At 39.1% G+C, this 20,098-nt stretch overlaps 1 protein-coding gene across 4 annotated transcripts in view; it reads right to left on the reverse strand.

Annotated features, from left to right (window-relative positions):
* Window positions 1–7,889: 7,889 nt before the first annotated feature.
* LOC135215290 (dual oxidase maturation factor 1-like) overlaps window positions 7,890–20,098 on the reverse strand; it is a 118,628-nt gene continuing 106,419 nt past the window's right edge. For all 4 annotated transcript variants that reach the window (XM_064249834.1, XM_064249833.1, XM_064249835.1 and 1 more), the window contains exons 4-7: window positions 10,698–11,049; window positions 10,087–10,298; window positions 8,947–9,736; window positions 7,890–8,619 (exon numbers count right to left, since the gene is read on the reverse strand). In XM_064249834.1, the coding sequence (XP_064105904.1) occupies window positions 8,565–8,619; window positions 8,947–9,736; window positions 10,087–10,298; window positions 10,698–11,049 (1,409 nt within the window). In that variant the 3' untranslated portion in view covers window positions 7,890–8,564. The remainder of the gene's footprint in view (window positions 8,620–8,946; window positions 9,737–10,086; window positions 10,299–10,697; window positions 11,050–20,098) is intronic.

Raw genomic sequence — 20,098 nt, forward strand, 5'->3', positions numbered from 1 at the left:
TTGAGCATAGCTCAAAACATTTTGACTCAGCAGGAGAATGGATACAGTAACTGAAAAATTCCAAATGGGTAAGTAGGAATAATGTCTCGCTTGACAATTTACATAAATTGATGCATTTCGCAATGCTCCTACACGACGTCCTAGACGCAATTGTAGAAGGTTTTGACGAAAATATTGAACCTACATCAAACGAGGAACTAATTTATGCCCAAATTTAGAAACATATGTTTCTGATTATAAAGAGCATATAGAAGCGGTAAGTGAGCTTTTGGCAGAATTTGGGGACACAGTAGCTTTACGAGGGGATAAACTGGGATTGGCTAATGTGTTAGAACATAAGGTAAACTTAGAGGAAGGTACAAAACCCATTTTTATTCCTGCATACTGCATACCTTTCAAAATCAGAGAACAGGTAGGAAAAGAGGTCAGTAAATGGGAAGACGAAGGAATCATTAGCCCTAGTGCATCTCCATACAACTCTCCTCTGTTAGCAGTACCTAAGAAAGACAGTTCTGTGCGAATATGTGTCGATTTTAGACGTTTGAATGAAAAGAGAATTCCTGACCATTACGCAGTTGCATGCATACCAGATCTTTTTGTAGAAATCGGGGGACAATATTTATAGCTCAATTGATTTAGCGCTGGTTTTTTTGCAGGTCCCTCTTAGTGAAAATAGTAAGGAATATACTACCTTTTCAGTACCCAAGGGACACTATGAATTTACGTGGTTTATCGGGTAGTCCGATGACCTTTACCAGGTTGGTAAACACAGTTTTGCAGGGGTTATTGGGTAAAAATGTTTTTGTGTACATGGATGATATATTAATTGCAACAGACTCGATTGTGCAACACCTAGAAGTGCTTAAGGAAGTACTTAGGTGACTTAGGTTAGCAGAATTGAAAATTAAGCTAGCTAAGTGTTCCTGCTTGAAGAAGCATATCACATATTTAGGTCATGTCATATCCAAGGAAAGGGTTAGATTAAAATATGATAAAGTCAAAGCAATAGCAGATTTTCGTACCCCGAAATCAAAGAAAGAAATGATGTCATTCCTAGGGATGGCAGGATTTTTTCGTAGGTTTGTGAAAGGATTTTCTAACATAGCAGCTCCTCTAACAGATGTATTGCGGGAAGACATTCAATTTCATTGGGGAGAGCCGCAAGAAGTGAGTTTTAAAAACTTAAGGACATGTTAATGAATCCCCCAGTTTTGAAATTTCCAGATTTCAGCAAACCATTCACATTAGTGACTGATACCAGTCAGGAGGATATAGGTGCTTGCTTTATGCAAAAGTTCGATGGGACGTTCAATCCCATCGCGTTTTATAGCAGGAAGTTTAGGACAAAGGGCAGCAATGAAAGATTAATGGCTACCGTTGATAAAGAAGCCTTTGCAGTAGTATCACGTTTGGTTCATTTTAAAATGCTACTGATGGGGAATAAAGTAAAGTCCTTACAGACCACTAGCCATTATGGACCTTTTTAATAAACCTGATTTGTCACCTAAAAGAGCTCGATGGTTCTTAACTATCAGGGGACTTCGATGCAAAGCTCAAATATATAGAAGGCAAATTAAATGTAGTCACAGATGCCCTTAGTAGAAATTTTTATGAGACAGAAGGATCTCAAGTTATGCTAGTTACTAGTGATTCTATACAATGGGGTATGAGTCTCATAGAGCAAAGGCAGGATGAACATGAAATTTTGGCAGACGCAAAAGCGTTTCTCAGAGGGGAATCAGTGAGGAAAGGTTATAAGTTACCTTTTTCAGGTTTAGAATTAGAAGGTAAATTAAATATAAATTAAGGACTAGTGAAAGTAAAGGAGACACGACACAGATCGTAATTCCAAAAGTCCTAATTCCAGTAGCTTTGGATATAGTACATTGCAGGTTCGGTAGTCCACACTTAGGGATAGAAAAAATGTATAATGAGGTGAGTGCTAAATATATTTGGAAAAATATGGGGAAAGATGTGGAAAATTTGGTGAAAAACTGTACAGTATGCAATGCATGCAAACCCACAAGGATAATTTCCTGCAAATTAGGGTCATATCCGATACCAAGTAGACCTTTTCAGAGAATACATATGGATATCCTAGGAAATTTTTGTGAATCTAGGTATGCAAATAAGTACCTGTTGGTAACAATAGATGAACAAACAAGGATAGTAGAAATTTTTCCACATAAGCATAAAACAGCTGAAGAAGTAGCTATAGCATTTTTCAATGGTATCATTTGCAGATATGGCTCACCCGAGGTTTTATTGACCGACAATGGCAGAGAATTCGTAAACAAGGCTTTACAATGTTTGGCAGAAGTTATGGGCATGGTTGACGAAATGTGATTAATCGGTTTAATGTAACGTTTTTTTTTTCCTTTCATTCTTTTACTATTTTGCTTATTATGAGCAAACTGCGGCAATTTGGTGTAAAAACCAGAAGTAATTATTTCATGATGAAAAACCGGGTGAATAAATATGGGAAATTACTGTTAAGTTGAGAAGTATTATAAGAGGTCCGTGGTGGTAATTTGGTGATTCCTGGTTGTATTGGTTTATTGGGGCTGAGTTTTTGTGGCTAATTTTTTTGTGGCTATGATTTTTGGTGGTGATCTGTGATTCTACGAGCCAAAAGAGATGGTGATTGTGGTTCTTTTTGGTGTTATGGCTCTTGGGGGATAGCACTAGTGCATTGTGGTTTTATGGGGCCCTACAAAGGTATTGTATTATATGAGGTTATATTCATTCACAAGTGGTTATATTTGGCGGTATAAAATTATTATGCATAATTCTTGAATTTTGGTTTTCTCTGGTTTATATCCCGACTAGGTGATTATCGGGGTTCTATATACATTTGGCAGTATCATATATGAGTTACTTTGAGGTACATCGGTGGTCAAATGGCTTAGGATCTAGTGTGTGGGGATATTTTATAATTGGTGGTTTTTTTTAAAAGAAGTTTACGAGGACAACTTTTTGGGTACCCTTGAGGTGACAACGAGGATGTCCTGAGGATAATTTTTGAGGAATGAGGGTAACACCCAGACAATATCAATGTTCCCTTCTAGCTAAGCCTATTACCTATCTTTTTCAATTTATGAGCAAAGAATCTTTCCCCCAAATCTGTAGGCATGCGCCAGCAAAGTATTCTGAGGCTGTGCCACAAGGTCATTCTCTGCCTTAAAATGGCAAGTTGACAGAGATCGTCAGCTAGTCTGCTTTGATCAGCCGAAAGCTTTGCCCAACAAAGTAAATGAGCTTGTGACAGGTAGGCGCTTATTTCCCCACACACGGGAAATCTTTGACCTTTGAGCCAGATGTTGCCACAGGATAGTTCAGATCTACCTCATGTGGAGGATCTTCGATCCAAGCATCACAAAGAAGCAAAGAATGGTGCGTCCTGGGATGTGAGAGTTAGTTCTAAGCCAGAGTACTTTTCTTCTGTCTTGATATTTCTCTCTCACAATTCACAATTTGATTGAATCCATTTTTTCTTTGATTTGCAACAGTGTACTTATCTATGCCAGAGTGCTCCTTGCTAGAAGTTCATAGAGTAATGCCAGTCTCTTGCTAGAGGAGATTAGATCAATCCATTACCATTGCTAGATGTGATTAGAGTAAAGCAACCCATTTAGCTTGTATGGTAACTCATTCTAAAAGAGATATAATTTTGTAGTGGTCTCATCTGGAATGATTTCAGTTCCAGGAGTGTTGTCAGAGCCTTTTTCCTAATTAGACATTTTCCTGCCATCCTGATTTGCAAGAGGAATCCACCCTTTGTGGGCTGACATAACAGCATTGTTGCAGTTAATGACCTTCTGTATATGGTCCCTTTATACACACCTTGATTTTTGCTAGTCTCAATTCAGTGATTTATTGTACAATTACATTCTTAATAAGATCAGCCACCTATAATTTACCATTGTGTTTGTATGAATACAGTAGTGCTAAGAAGCATAATTTTTGCTTGTTGACCTACCATTGGTTATTTGCTCTTTTTTTCCATTTGCAGTCTTCTGAGGGTTCTATTGCAAGGCCCTATTGATTAAAGTAAGGTAAATTCCAGCATCCCATGGAAATCCGTAATATTGGTTACCTTGCCACTATCTCTTCGAGTTAATAGCAATTAGTTTCCAGCTAGCTTTACTTGTAGAATTGATGGAACCTGGAAATTGATCCTTGAAAAAGGGAAAATCTGGAACCAGGAAAATGCAAGGTATTTATGAAGGTAAATTTTTTTCAAACTCTTGAAACAGGAAAGTGTAAATCATTGGGTAATGTATGCCAAATTTGAAACTTGTGGTTAGGAACTCATAAATTTCATTCAGAAATAATTCTAACGTGAATCTTGATTGGAGTAAAAATAATTTGTGTGCACCTTACCTCAGCGATTGTGTAACTTATGCCCTACAAACACTTCTTGCCAGTGTGCGTTGCCTCACATTCATTTGGTAGTTAGGCTGGGATGCTAGTTATTTAAGTTAGGGTTTTGCATTGCATGTTGACAATCTTGCATGTGTTGGCAGTTAGGAAGTTAGCTACTTGTGATCCATGAACAGTTACACATTAAGAGGAAAGTGCACAATTTTCTTTGTTCATAAAGTAAAATTCATGTTATTTTTTACTGTTGACAACCTACACTATACAGTGCAATTCGCTATTATCTCAGCTCCAGCTCCTCCCCTCACCAACACCTCGAGTTCAGCTAGACCCTTGCTTGTGTGTTGAGAATAACAATCCTGTATTTTGAAAGTGATGATTTTCCATTAGGCCTTGGACTAGTACTTTGAGTAAAGCAAACCCATTTAATGTCCTAGGTAGTCATTGTACTGGGATTTCCAAGTCTTATACTTATGCCAATTTGGAACTTTACAAACTCATTCATAGCTTGTACTTACTTACCATTTCACTTATTGTGCTAATTGTATTTTCTTCTGCGTGTGTATGTGTTACCACACTGTTTATTCTCGTGCCATTGTTGCCCTGAATGTTAATTGATTAATTTCACTCTTTTCTAATTGAACAACACGTCTGCTCCATGTTACCATTGTGTTGTGTTCCTGTATTTATATACAAATTTAGGTATCTGCCCTTGTTCACTACAAGCCTTGAGTACAAATAATCATACCTTTGCATTTGTAGGCTTTGACCCGTGCAGCATGTTACAATAATTATACCTTGGCATTTGTAGGTTTTGACTCTCGAATTGTATTAGTGTCTTCCATACCACAGGGGTACTCTCATTGTAGTTGGAGCCTTATACTGACCCACTTTCTTATTTTGTTCGCATTACACTCTGCCCAGTTCAGAGTGTCATTTCCATTTCGTGCCATTGTTTGCATGGCTACTAATTATTCATTCACAGGTGCCTGTAATGCACAGCCTAGAGGCAATGCCTTTCCATGCAGTGCTACTTCTGCACTGCTAGCACCTTCACAACAAATCATCTAGAGTGGTTGCAATATTCAAACTCTAGCAACTCAGCCAAAATGGCCGCCTATGAGGAAGCAATTGCTGCCTCTACACAGATAAAACAGAGGGCAGGCAATACTGGAGTGCCGTTATGAGCCCGTGTAAAAACGGGGATGGGTCACTAGCACCCATCTAAAGAGGAAGCCCTTCCACTAGCACCTCCATTTGAGGGGCTTATCATTGCGGCATCTCCCAGAGATTATGATAGAGGTCGATGGGTCCTCGCCTGCCATGACCCCCACAACACAATATCCCTCATACAGGAAGACCAGGTAATGGCTCAGGTTGTCCTCCACCCTAAGAGAACATTAACTTATGAGAGTGTAGATAGATGCAGGACAAACCTCCTGGCTGTCTGAATGAGGGTGACCATACTCCAACAAAGTAGAATCAGTACCTTTTGGGTAGCTGATTTCCTTCCTGAAGACTACAATCTACTAACAAGACAGGTCTTGCCTCTTTTCTGAGCCCAACCTGAGTCCTCCTCCCGACCCACTTCCAGATAACGTAGGCATAAATAGCTTGTTCTACATGCCAGAGGCTGAGAAAGTGCCAGAGTCTGCACCTGGCCCAGAGCCATCAAGAATAGATTTCAGTATCAGCACACTCTGGCTTTACAAGCCAGATAAAATAGATTTCAGCTGGATCAGTATGCTCTGGCCAGATGAAGAGCCTGTCCCAAGACCCGGGCCTACTGCAGAGCTGGAGCCTGAATCCTCTTCAAATCTCTCCCCTGGAAATCCAACTCTCTTGCAGCCTTTATCAGGAGTGGATGATTCTTCCCGCCTTACCCTCAAGACTTTGCCATTGACAATTGAACACTCTGATCAGGGCAGTCCTCTGTCCATCATGGACGTTGAGCCATACCCCACTTCAACTCCTGTGCCTCAACCTACCTTAGTACCAGTGTCAGAATATGCCCTTGATCTCCCTTTAGGAGGTCTTACAACATGTGAACCTCTTGTACCTATAACAAACTCTTCCTCTTCTCCTTAGTCCTCAGTAGACAAGACTATGGTGGAAAATTCCGTAAGAGCTAAGTTGGTCGCCAAAATCCAGGAACTGTAATGAATATTTGCAGAGATAGATGGCAATGCCCTTACTCCAGTTGTCACAGCAGCCGAAGTAGACGGCACTCCCTCATACCCCTTTGTAGGCACTATCACTGTCGAGATTGTCGCAGCATCCAAGGTAGTGGCTTGACGTCCATGGTAATGCCATACAGAAAATAAAGTGTACCCACGTGAGTGGTACAGCACAATACATGTAGTGAGAGGTCAGTTAAAATTTGAAATTAATAAATCACTGAAGGGATGTTGGACAATATTCTGCACTTGAATCAACTCGAAACTCCTCTTGCCTTGACAGAAAAAAAAGCATGTGCTAATAGTGAGTCAATATGTTCCATGGAAATCAAAGGTACAAATAATCAACAATGATAAGGTTGTGCAAATACTTATGCCAGTCATGATGTTGGGATTTCAAAGAGCTCTTATCACTGCTGGCAGAAAAAAATGCACCATACTTATCGCATCTGGCCTTTTACATTCCATATGATTTGACCAGAGTGTGTGTGTGTGTGTGTGTGTGTGTGTGTGTGTGTTGGAACTGTAAAGGCCAGGCATGTAAGTTTTGTTACCTTATTTGAACGTTTCTTCTAATATATGAATAAATAATAAAATGAAACAACTCTGATGGGTTGGCCTAGTCGTCAGAAACCAGGGGATGCTGAAAACGAACTTTTGCTGTGGACTCGCACGAAGGTATCGTAAGAGACCATGAAACAGGAAACTTAGCCTTCCTTATAAGACTATGTCGCTTCCGCTGATTAACGGCTGAGATTCCCTAGCCATTGTGCGATGGTGGTCCTTCTATGTGCAGGCAGGAGGAGGGTAACTTTTCTTCCAAATGTTTTGGAGAAAATGCAGTGTATACATCCAAAGGTATATTTGATCATTTAAAGAATTTTTTTTTTTAATGAAAATGAATAATGTAAGTCCTGAATGCTTCCATGAAAGTCGTATTACATTAAACGGTTAATCAAATGCTCAGGAGGGTAACACAATGTAGCAAATTAATTTTTATCAGTCATTTTTTACTAAAGGATGGACATCTATCGCTATTATGTATCTTAAAAGAAGGAAATGGTGTGAGGGACTTCTGAGCCATAATACAGGGATTAAGGGAGGGTGCTTTGTTAACAGATATCCATCCCTTGGGGACTGAACAGAAAGCAGACCTTTCCTTTGGAAAAAAGTGATCTTTCGTGATGTTCATGTACACATCACAGTGCATTGCAATAAAGCTGGAATATTGTGTTGCCATAATGTGAAATATAGTACTTCATATCATTATGATATTGCCAGAAGTGAATAACCCATGATGTGCAAGAGGTTTTGCATAAATAAAACATCAGATTTGTAAACTGTACAATGCATTTATTAAGTTAAATGTACACCGTGGTAATTAAATCTACGTCAGCGTCAGTAAAACGCTGTTTATCGCGTGAAGTTTATTGAAATAATATTGATATCGGTTATGCCAATGCTGTAATTTCCATCGATATATTACAAAATGTGGGTATATTTTCATTTTCCATATTAGAGTGAACTTTCTCCGTTACAAATTTTTTCTTGCAGTAGGAACTGTCTAAAATAAACTTAGCACCGGAAATATAATCAGTTTTCCCTCTAACTTTTTTTTTTTAGTTAATTTTTGTAAATATATTACTTTATGAACTTTTTTGTATTTTTATGAGTGTATAGGAGTACGATATGTGTGTGCATAGACATTACGAAATATCTAAAATGAATACTGTACTGTAATAAGGTTGAATCGATACACATTCACTTCATATAAAAGTTCTAATCACGATTTAACTCAATGTCATTCAAACGCGAGCTGTCATTGTTGCTCGAGTTTATATTTGTCCTAAGGTCATTTAAACGAGGACGAGAAAACATTGATGGAACACTGAGACATCTCTCGGAAGTCGGGTCATGTTCACGATGATGCCCAAGCAGGTAGGTGAGTGAAGATGAAGGTCTGCTCATAAATACATAATTTAGGAATGGAGCGACGTTTCCACTTCTTCACCACATATCAGACATCTCGTCAGTTTGAATTTCCACGACTTCGTCTTTCAACCTGAAGTGAAAAAAGAGGAAACAGATCAGTTAAGATGAACGTCAGTCCAGGAGAGTTCATCGCGATAGATGCCCGTAACGACGCATCGTCGTAGAATTCTATGAAAAAAGAAATGAACAAAGGGAAGAAAATCTTCTTTGTGCGTCCTATCATACCAAACTATAAGTTGACTTCATTCATATAACATATTTGATTCATATGAAGCTTCAAACTGTATGTGTTCTTTGTTCTAATTTGCTCACGATGAAAGTTTGTATGTATGTAATCACCGAGCGCAAATGGACTTGACTAATGCATGCAATTTGCTTTGTTAACTTGAGATCTTACCTTTGAAGCTGGCCTCGAGAGTCAGTTCTGTGGAAGACAATAATGTTTCCGGAATTATTTCTCGTGACCGGGGCATGAAGGTTCTCCTCGTTTGATATTTTTCGAATGCTTGGGTCGCGGGACAACATACCAAGTCCGAACGAAGACAAGGAGGAAGACACGGATTGACTAGAATCCTGCCTTAGCATATTGACCCCGACAGGCATTGCTGGAGCTGGCCCTCCAGGGTGGACGCTAGGTCCTGGTATCGCAGTTTCTTCAAAGTTAACACTTTTGGGTGACGACGCCACTGATGCAGACGAAACGCTGCTCTGTTTAGAGTCTGACCTCTGGAAGTGTTTTGTTTTCTCTTCGTAATCAGACAACTGTGGAATATCCAAAAATTGCTGAGATTTTGTGGATGCATTCCTAAAGTTGACTGACTTTGTGGATTTCTTGGAGTCCGTTCGCATGATGATGCTTGAGTATCGAAGAGGCGATTTAGCGGGTTCCATTTCGAAGGCGTGGTTGTCAATTCCAGGCACGGTGTTCGTCTCGTTCTCGCCAGACGCCTCCTTGCCACGCTTGGAAAGACGTCTCAGGAGTCTAGAGCCAGCGGTAAGACCAGCATTCAGGGGTTCCTCTAGACGTGGGATCTTGAAGCGCCTCTTGCGAGTGTCATGGGAATCCTCTATAATGATGTGTCGATCGTAAGGAGTGTCGAAGTCTACTTCCAAGATAGTGGAGAATTTGTGTGGGTAAATCCAGTCCACTATTGAAACTATCATCCCTGATATTGCCATGATGCTTCCTGGAAAATGAATAAAATAAGCGTTAGTTTTTTTTTTCTATCTCATTATAATGAACTTTAGTTTTGTCATTGTAACATAATTTATGGTTTTGAAAATTGACATTGGTCTATCAAGTTAATCAGTCATTCTCATTGTATAGTCTTTTCGGTTCCTTTAAAGAGAATAGTAGCAATATTCCAAACAGTGAGATCTTAGGATGCTTAGAACAATGAGACTCTAAAAATGAATATCGAAATATCCAGCTACAGTGCGCGTGTTGTTTTCTTTCGCCAAGAAATTTTGGCTTCTCGGCATTTTTACATCACAGGGAGAAGGGAGAGTGATTCCAAAGAAGATAGATATAACTTACCCACAATTAAGGTGAGCCAGAAGCACCAGCCGAGTTTGAAAGTGATGATGGCTTCCTCAAACCTCAGCACTAGGGGCTTCTCGGGCATCAGGAGGTAAAAGACAGCTGTTGAAAGACACATCAAACTTCCACTGATGAACATCGTGTAAGCACCGTAACGAGGGACATTCACCATCAGTATGTTCATGAGCAGCCAAGATGCGAACGATGTCCTGATTATCCGAGAAAGAGCAAAGTACATTTTGATTAGTAATGCAGTTGAACTCAATGACTGTAAGGCGATTGCATTTTTCTTAGAAAAACAAAACGAAACAAAACAAAACAAAACAAAACAGAGAAACAGAATTGGTTAAATTTTTCAAGCTACTCAAAGAACCCATGTAGTATTTAACAATTTATGTACAGTTAGACATTGAAAGAAATTAAGACATATGCTACACCCACATTCTAGACAGAATTTGTCATTTTATAAATACAATGACTGACATAGGTTAAGACATCCCTTCAGGCTTAAAATAATGGAAGTCACTGGAATATTTCTTTTTAGAAAAGAGAACACATCACATTGTATTCCACAGATCAAGACTTGATTGAAGAAGAAGCCAACTTACCATAAAAGGATATTAGCGTAGTATCCTGCATTGCGGTAGTATCTTCCCCAGGCAAAGCCCTCGTTGTCGAGGGTGAGGTACTCTGCCACAGTGAGGATGGGGTAAGGCAAGCCCTTGATCAGGGCTTCCCTGTAGTGCTCCCTCATGTCCGACGTCTTGATCCAGTGGAAGCGCTCGTTGAAGTTGATATCGAGGCTTCGATTGTGCTTCGGGATGACGCACATCGTTATGTTGACGTGGTCAAGACCGATCGCCACGCCCAGGTTTGCATCGATCTTCTCCCTGGAGAAGGCGCGGTAGGAGGACCTGATGACACCATTGGCCACGTGCCAGGAAGAACCGACACTGCATACTGTGGAAGAAAGTCAAGGGTTGTCAGTTAGTTTTCATCCAGTGTCGTGTTTTCGGTTGTCATTTGACAGAGAAATAATAATGGACGACAGAATTTGTATCTTCACTCAGATAATTGTAGAGCCCGAGTGCCAATTTTTTTCAGTGAGTTAAAGCATAAAAGGCTGTCATTTGGAAAGGTTTTTCATGGCCTGTATTTCAAAGCCAAACAAAATCATTGGCATCATCATGATCTAAACAACGAGTAATAAATGGCAAAATAAAGGAAACGTACTGAACAAACATCGCAAAGAGATGAGCGCTCGTCAACGGATGTTGTTGGAGGAAAGTTATGGAGTGTCTGGAAAATACAACTGACGTATTTATGACACATTGGTTGCAAGCAGTCAGGCTGCTTAATAATACAGAGAAACTCAGATTGAGGATTACGAACGCGATTTCCATCGAAGAATCATGATAAATGGAAGGTGTTATAATATGAGGAATAACACAAAGTTGAGGAAAAATGTATTTTACTCAACAAAGTAGGTGAAGTGATCAGGGATTCCGTCCATTTATGAAGGAAATTTGATGCTGGTCCAGTCAAGATGTCTCTATTTCATAAAGTGTACGAAAGGTTTTATTAGCTGGAGGTCGCATTAACCAGGTACATCCTTATACAGACTTTTTACATTGACAAAGATCTCCTTTTTAGCTCTTTTTCTGGGCGCCGTTTTCTCGTTATTTTGTACGTTCGTTATCATACTGCCAAGTCACTTCCTATTCATGGAAGTGAATTTTTGAGTCTTCGACCTTGGAATTGGTCTTCTGTCGGTATTGAAATATCGGGTTTGAGACTGAGCAGCTTCATCTAGATTAATATTTGACATTCTTTTTTATGCTGAGTTCGAGACAGACATAGGTGTTCAAATCATGATCAGTCACTGCTAGAGAAGCGTTCTCTTCATCCCTGCAGATAGACCTGATTCTTAAGAGGTCGATTTAATGATTCACTCAATTCTGGTTTAATAGAAGAGATTAAAAAAAGAATGAAAATTTGGCATGTAAATGAACCGCAGCCTGTCACACGAGTTCTGCTCTGCCTGACCCTACAAGTTTCATGGGCGAGTTCTTTTTGCTGGCATTGTTTTTTTTTTTTCCTTTTTTACCGTTCCTGCGATGGGAGGTATAGCATTCTTCGAAGGATCCCATTTTTTTCTTTATTTGAATAGAAACCGCTTTCAGGTGGATGTAACCAAAATTTGGTTGAAGGATTTTATATATTTTTTATATATTTGGTTGAAGGATTTTATATATTTGTTTGAGAGGAGAGAGAGAGAGGAGAGAGAGAGAGGAGAGAGAAGAGAGAGACGAGAGATGAGAGAGAGACAAGAGACGAGAGAGAGAGAGAGAGAGAGTTTCCAATTCTCGTTGAAGTTACATATATGATGTAGGGTTGTTTTTCTGCTATCCATTCTTTGGCTCAAAATTGGCGTGGCTGGCTCTTGTTATTGATTTTCTTCCTCTTCTATAAGTTGTCAGAAAATTAAAAGAATTATCAGATTATTCTATTGACATGGACAGGTGTAACTATTCCTTGTTGTTCTTTTGCTTCTTCTTCTTCCTCCTTCTTCTTCCTCACACAGTAAACAGAAAGATGACGCCGAGTAGTCTTTCCGCCCCATGTGAAAATTGAGGCTTCCGGGGGTTCCTTCCTTCTTGAGGGAGGGTCTCAAGGTCTCTTGAACCACGGTCTCGCAGGCTCCCTCCAGCCCGTAGCTCCCTCCAGGCCCTTTGCTCCTTCCTCATTCCCTTCCCTCCCTCCCCCGAGAGGAGTCTAATTTCAATTTATTTTTTTTTTACTAGTGAGAAGAATAAGATACTCGGGAATTTCTTCGTATGCTCATTTGTCATCTTATGGATACAGTTTAAGAGAAGAGAGAGAGAGAGAGAGAGAGAGAGAGAGAGAGAGAGAGAGAGAGAGAGAGAAATGTAGAAGTGATGAAAAGCAACGCTGCTTGTCGTAAGAAAGGAAAATGTGTGGTCAATGATAAAGCTGTGGAGGAATGAAGAAGCCTTGAGGAAGGATATGGTTACTTGTAGAGGAAGCTGTGGGGTATACCTCGCAGGTTTGAAGAATGAACGTCAAAAGAATAGCTACATCTACGAGTTCCTCCAAGAGGAATATGTATATATATATACATATATTATATAGATATATATATATATATCTATATATATATATATATATATATATATATATATATATATACCGCATGTTTTATAGTCAATGTCCCCTATTTAAGTTGTCTTTGAGAATTCCTTTTTGCCAAGATTTCGAGTCAGTCCCCGTCACTTAGCTCTGAGTAAAAGAGGTGCTTATGAAGACGGCTGTCTGCCATTCTGACAACATGCCCTGCCCATCTCAACTGGCTACTTATTATAATGGTCTCAATACCGAGGCAGTTGGCCTCTTCAAGAACACTTACATTAGTGGGGTGGTCTTTCCAAGTTATTCTCAAGATGTTTAGCAAGGACCGCTGATGGAATTTCTCAAGGGGTTTAACATGGCGTCGGTAATTTGTCCAAGTTTCGGAACAGTAAAGAAGGGTAGGTAGGACTATTGCCTGATACCATCTGCCTGGAGAGCTCTAGTGAAAGATGGAATTAAAAATGATGAAGAGAACAGGAAGCATCATCTGGAGAATCGTAGAGCTGCAAGACAAGCTCATCAGGTTCATCCACAGCCTCCGCTCCCACATACCCCAATTATTATTACATGGGGCATTTAGCATCATGAAATCTACCACTTTTCTTTGTTGTCATTTTACCCTGAAAGACTTATTCCAGTTTTTATTTTGTATTTTGTGAGTTCATCGTTTTATATTCTTACCGGACACTGTACCGGATGCTTTTCTTGTTTTTTATTTAAAATTCTTATTTTAATGTTCAGTTTTTCAGTCACATTGGGTTCTCTGGCAACAGGGTGTCGTGAGCTTTTTGTTTTTATAATATATATCCCGCTAAATGTTTAATGACAGTTTTTTCGTCCGTGTTTTTTGTGATCGTTTTTTCAAGGCTGCAAGAATACAAGAATAGAAGGCTCTGGCTTTGCTCGATCAGGATCTGCCCTTTGGCTGACACCGAAGGACTGATTATGATGATGTTGCAAGGTGAACTCGTATATGCCTACAATATTGATGTGGAAGCTTTTGCTGCGTTTCTCGATTGGTCGAAAAAAAGGGGCTTGATCTCTCACCTTGAGCGCCTGCCGCGATATTGGCTTTTCGGGCACGCTTCTCGTTCCTGCTCTTCTTTTCTTTTCCTTTCTTTGGCTGGAGGGATCAATTTTCCTTTTATATTCTAGTTAAGAGAGAGAGAGAGAGAGAGAGAGAGAGAGAGAGAGAGAGAGAGAGAGAGAGAGAGAATGTTGCTTTTGAAGGGGGCATTTTCCCACTAGGGCAATTAAGTATTAATTGAATTTTATACTTGCTTATTTGTTGTTGGGAATTTTACACACACATACACACATGCATACATAATTATATTCCAACTTAGCTGCTGAAGTCTCTCTCTCTCTCTCTCTCTCTCTCTCTCTCTCTGGTCAAGCTTCTTAAATTTTGCATAACCATAAATGGCAGCCAATACCCTCGTTCAATTTTATTCTTCGGGATTTTTGTTTATTTACTTCTTAATAAACAAAACATTGGATCGTTTCAGAATATTGTGCCAATGACAATGAGTCTTTTTCTGTAAATGCAGAACGCTGCTTTTGAAGAAGCAAAAGAAAGCAAAGATAGCAAAAATGAATATTTAAAACGAAGCACCGATATCAGGCCACTTCCACTGTCAAATTATCTCGCGGCCGATGTTTTGTTTCACATTTATTCGATGTTTTAAAGTGTGACGTTTTGCACCTCAACTTCAAACACCTGGTTGGGCAGGTGGTCGTGCGGAATAGTTATTATAACTTCCGTCTTATGAATGTCGACAGTAAATGAGTGTTCACAAATAATTTTGTGCAGGAACATGAGAGTATGTGGCTAAATAGGTACGGATGGATACACGCACAATGTGCGTGGAGGTTGCACGCAATTTCTTCGTGTCATTTTGAATGGATTCGTGGAAGAGATAGACTCATTCACTCTCACGTTTTTTTATTTTTTTTATTTTTGTTCCCGCTACTCGTCTTGTTCCTCCTCATCCAAAGGCATTGTCTGCAAAGTTCCTTCAACTTCAGGGACAAGGAAAAATAAAAAAGATTGGGCGATAGACACAAGAAGGAAATAAACTGTTATTGTATTGAGACAGTTCCTCTTTTCCTTGTGAGATCCTTTTTTCTCTTCCATGTGTTTATTTCTGTTGTACCATCTTCCCTTTGTTTACGAGTTGCCATTATATTTTGCATTTTTAGCGTCTCTCTCTCTCTCTCTCTCTCTCTCTCTCTCTCTCTCTCTCTCAATTTGGTGCAAAATGTGTCTATTACACGCCATTTTAGATGAATATGTCAATGCATGTGAATGTGTTGACAGCTACTATCCACATTAAACACAAGAATGAACCGGTGTGGTATCTGTTCCAGCTGTTTTCTTTAGATTTTCAACTAGATCATCGGAATAAATAAATAAATATTTAAGTAAATACATACTAGAAATATAAAGACTAAGACATTCATGTACAGAACCACTGAAGGATTTCGAGAACCCTAAAAGTAATGGAGAGAATAAAATAAGTTTGACGAGGAGGACAAGAAGACTTCTGTGAAGGATATTATCACGGAAAGAAAACATTCTGTAAAGTATATCGTCTTGTCTAAGACGAGCGAATTGTGGCTATTTTATTCAAATGTAGAAGAACGGCTATTTTTTTTCCCCGAAGGATGAATCATTTGAAGAAATAGTATTATTACCCTGGAATTTACAGTTCTTTCGTCATCTCTCTTGCCATTTGTGGTCGTCATGAAAATGAACTTCGATTATTTTTAAGCAGTTTCAAAAATAAGTAGGAGCTGCAATACAGGATTGAAACTGAACACAAATGTTGGTAAGTAATCACGTTCATTTTCCGCAAGAGTTTCCTTTGAATTTCGTGATAGTGGAGCCTTCGCATTGCTCGAGACTTTTCTACTATGCATTAAAACCAAGCTCTATTTATGGAAGGTCTTATTTTTTCAAGCAGTGACCCAGTAGGCCCCTGTCTAGAGATCTATTGTGGGAAGAGTGGCTCAAGCTCTCTTTGGTGCCTGATACGAAAACGTTCCTCAAAGCTGTGTAAAAAACAAGTTGTTATCTCTTGAATAGTTTTTGTGGAGTCCGCCTTCTTGTAATTAGGAATATTCGCCTCGGTGACTGCCATAATCTACCGCGTGCGGTTAAGGACAAGTTGGGATCACTCGTGCGTAGCTGCTACTCTCTTGTTGGCCACAGTCAGTGCGCTCAGTTTTGGATTCAGGAAATAATCGCACTCATGTACAGTATATCATTTTAATTTTGTAGGTGGTTGTCGGATCAAAACTCTTGTCCCGGCTTGTTGTAAAGTGGTATTTGAATCGACTTAATTCCACCGTGATCATTTCAGAGGAACGTCGATTTTGCTGGTTCATACTAGATAATTCTATATTTACTTGTCTGTTTTCCATTTTGTACAGAGGCGTTTCCCTGCTTGCATAACTTTTATTCTAATCGGAAGTGAAGTACCGCTCTGTTACCTCGAAGACCACCAAGCAGACAGCTATATTTTTCTTTTTTATGTGGTTTTTGAATGTATCGACAATATTGAATATTACTGTATGTCTGTCTGTCCTTGAATGAAGTATGACGGGCAGGGAAAGCCCTCGATTTGGCGTCCATTTTCAAGGACACAGTTGAGGTGGTGCTTTTTCCACCGTACGCTGACAAGGAATTTGAAGCCCCGGAATGTTATTTCATCGTTTACCTCTCTCTGGCGTTGTGGCGAAGTGTCCAGGGTTCAGATACTTTCTTTGGCAAAGGGGAGCGATTTGGGTGCTCTCTGTCGACCTAGCAATGGACTGGGTATAGTCAGATGATTCGAATATAAAAGTTCGCCTACACTCAATCCACAATATAATTAAAATCAGGAAGGACTCAGCGGGGTGGAGCCATTCATCAGAGAAGCGTATTCTCTTTCATTATTGAAGAACTCGAGTTTTGAGTTGTAGAAATTTCAACGTCATTATAGATAGCTCTCTCGTATATTATATTTTACTACTTATAACTCTATTACTCTGAAGTCATGTAGAGAAAAATGTTGAGTGGTAGGAATGACAAGAAGTAGACTCATAGCAAAAGAAAACAAGAAAGAAATAAAGAAAATGTATTGATTCTATAGTCAGAAAAATAATGCCATTTGTGCTTCATTTTGATTTGGTTTAGAATTTTATATTTAATCTATCAGTGAACACCATCTCGTTATTTTTTGGTTATCAGAGTATTTTCTCTAGGGCAATATACTTATGTATAATATGCTGTCCTAACAAGTGGTGTAAAAATAACGCCGAGTTCTTGATACTTGAGAGGCGGGTGACTGGCCAGCCACAAGGAAAGGCAACACATTGAATGGGTGTTGCGACTGTCCTTGGTATCCCTCCTTAAAATAGCTCTAGTCGCTCCCTGTCTTTCTTATTTGTGAGGGTTCCTGTTCGTCCCGTGTATCACAACGACGGTCGTTTTCATTATGTCAATAAAGCAATTTGTTCATAACAATCGCAGGAACATTCCGTCAAAAGTAATGTGTCTACAAGATCATTTCAAACGGTTTCAATATATTTAGTCTTAAGTTCACTAGGGTAACCAAGTTGTAACCTAGATGTGTACGCGCAATTAAAAATAGTGTTCGCGCGTACAAAATAAGTTTACATTTCGCTTTGTGAAAGTCAAGTGTGAATGTTAAATGATGGAAGAGGTGTAAGCTTCGTCTGCTCAGAATATGTGAAGTAAGAACCCTTGGTGCGGTGAACACTAGAAGTTACGGAAAAAGTTGTGTTGATAAGTTACTGAATGGTGGATCGGAGCGGTTTGAGGTATTTCCTTTACTTAGTAATAAAGGGAGACTGTAGGCTGTGGGAGAAAAATGACACTTTGGAGGGAGGAGAGAGAGAGAGAGAGAGAGAGAGAGAGAGAGAGAGAGAGAGAATAAATAACTAGAGCAAATTTGAAGCGTCTTGTCTGTTCGTGCGAAATCATTATAGTAGCCGACCATTTTTTGTTAGAATTTTACTGATCAGTATTTGTCTGAAAAACACGCTTATTGATCATTAAAGATGAATGCTGAAAATGAGAATTAACAGCTTGATCGATATATAGACACACATATATACTATATATATACATATTTTTACATATATACATATATAATGCATATATATACATACATAACATACATACATATATATATATATATATATATATATATATATATATATATATGTATATATAATATATATATATATATATATATATAAATATATTATAATTTATATATATTATATACTACTTATATATATAGTTATATATATATATATATGAACGTTGATAAAACCATTGGCTAACAACGTTTAAATAGCGTTTTAAATGGGCATTCTTTATCTTATATATATATATATACACTACACATATATTACATATATATGTATATGCATACATACCATGTATATCATCCTATCTATCTATCTATCTCTACTTATATATATCTATCTATATATATATATATATATATATATATTATATATATATATATATATATATATATATAAACATCAGACTCATCTCACAGAAACCAGTATTATCCAGATAAATGCAAATTCAGCCGATTCCTCAGCGTATACGAATGTTTATTTTTTGCTGTAAATATCACTTCGTCTACATAGGAGGGAGTGTGTAGTAATCACGCTTTGTGTCGTCTCATTTTGGTGCAGACTCCTTTACCTTGAACGGACTTCTAAATAGCAGCCTGTTTGAACTGATCTCTCAACTTCCTTGTACTCCTAACATTCCCCCCCACCCCCTCCCTCCTTCTACTTCGCCCCCTTCCGTACCACGGTCACCTCCGGCGGTTACTTCCAGCAACCCTTCACCTTCACCTCTCCTTCTCCTTCCCCCTCCCCAGCTTCCTTTAGTCCCACCCCCAACATCCTCGTCGTCAAGTCTGTTGCGGAAGTAGGAAAGGCGTTTGCTTCCTACTCCTTCCGTCGTCATTGTTGATAGGAAGTCGCTATATACGTAGACCTTCCGGATCTTCTGTTTGTACTTCAAGAGCCTGTCTGCCGCGGTAGTGACTTTCATTCGCCGTTGATGAGGATTCTCGGCCTTTTTGCGAGGATGTTTAGAACGAAGTGTTGCGGCATTATAACAATTCGCACTTTTTTACGTTTCCAAATAGTGAACGATGTTTCAAGGATTTTGGGACAGAATATTCTCTCTCTCTCTCTCTCTCTCTTCTCTCTTGGAAAACCCCAGAGAGTTTTTGCCTAAATGGGAATTTCCGAAAAGTCACGAACGCAGACACGTGGTGTTGGTGCTTCGGAACCTACGTTACACCTCGATACTTCTATCGTAGTATGAAGCGCGATGTTAGTAGAAAATTTCAACATACATAAGAATAGCTTTCTCTTTTTCTTTCCTTGTCTGTTTGTAGGTGCACATGTAGTCATAAACTACAGTACTGGGAAGATATGACTCCCGGTTGTCCTTAATGCTATTATAGTCTGCAGCAAATCAAAGAAATGGGAATTTTACGTTACTGAACTCTAGTAAGCTTTCATAGGAAGCTTACTGGAAGGCCTAAACACACATTCTACAGCGTGTATGTGTTTAGGAAACACAGCAAGCCACCTCTCTCTCTCTCTCTCTCTCTCTCTCTCTCTCTCTCTCTCTCTCTCTCTCTCTCTCTCTCTCCTTGAGGTTAATGATTCGAAGCGACGCGCAGAAGTTTAGTTTGACATTTCTTACGTCAGTTTTACTTTTGACATCTCTTCTGTTCTCTTTCTTCTTGTTTCAATTGTAATTGAGGGCTGTGAGATATAAAAACGACGAGTTTTTCTTATTTTGCTTCTT

Source organism: Macrobrachium nipponense, chromosome 5 (genome assembly GCF_015104395.2).
Source record: "Macrobrachium nipponense isolate FS-2020 chromosome 5, ASM1510439v2, whole genome shotgun sequence".
NCBI classification, from domain to species: Eukaryota; Metazoa; Arthropoda; class Malacostraca; order Decapoda; family Palaemonidae; genus Macrobrachium; species Macrobrachium nipponense.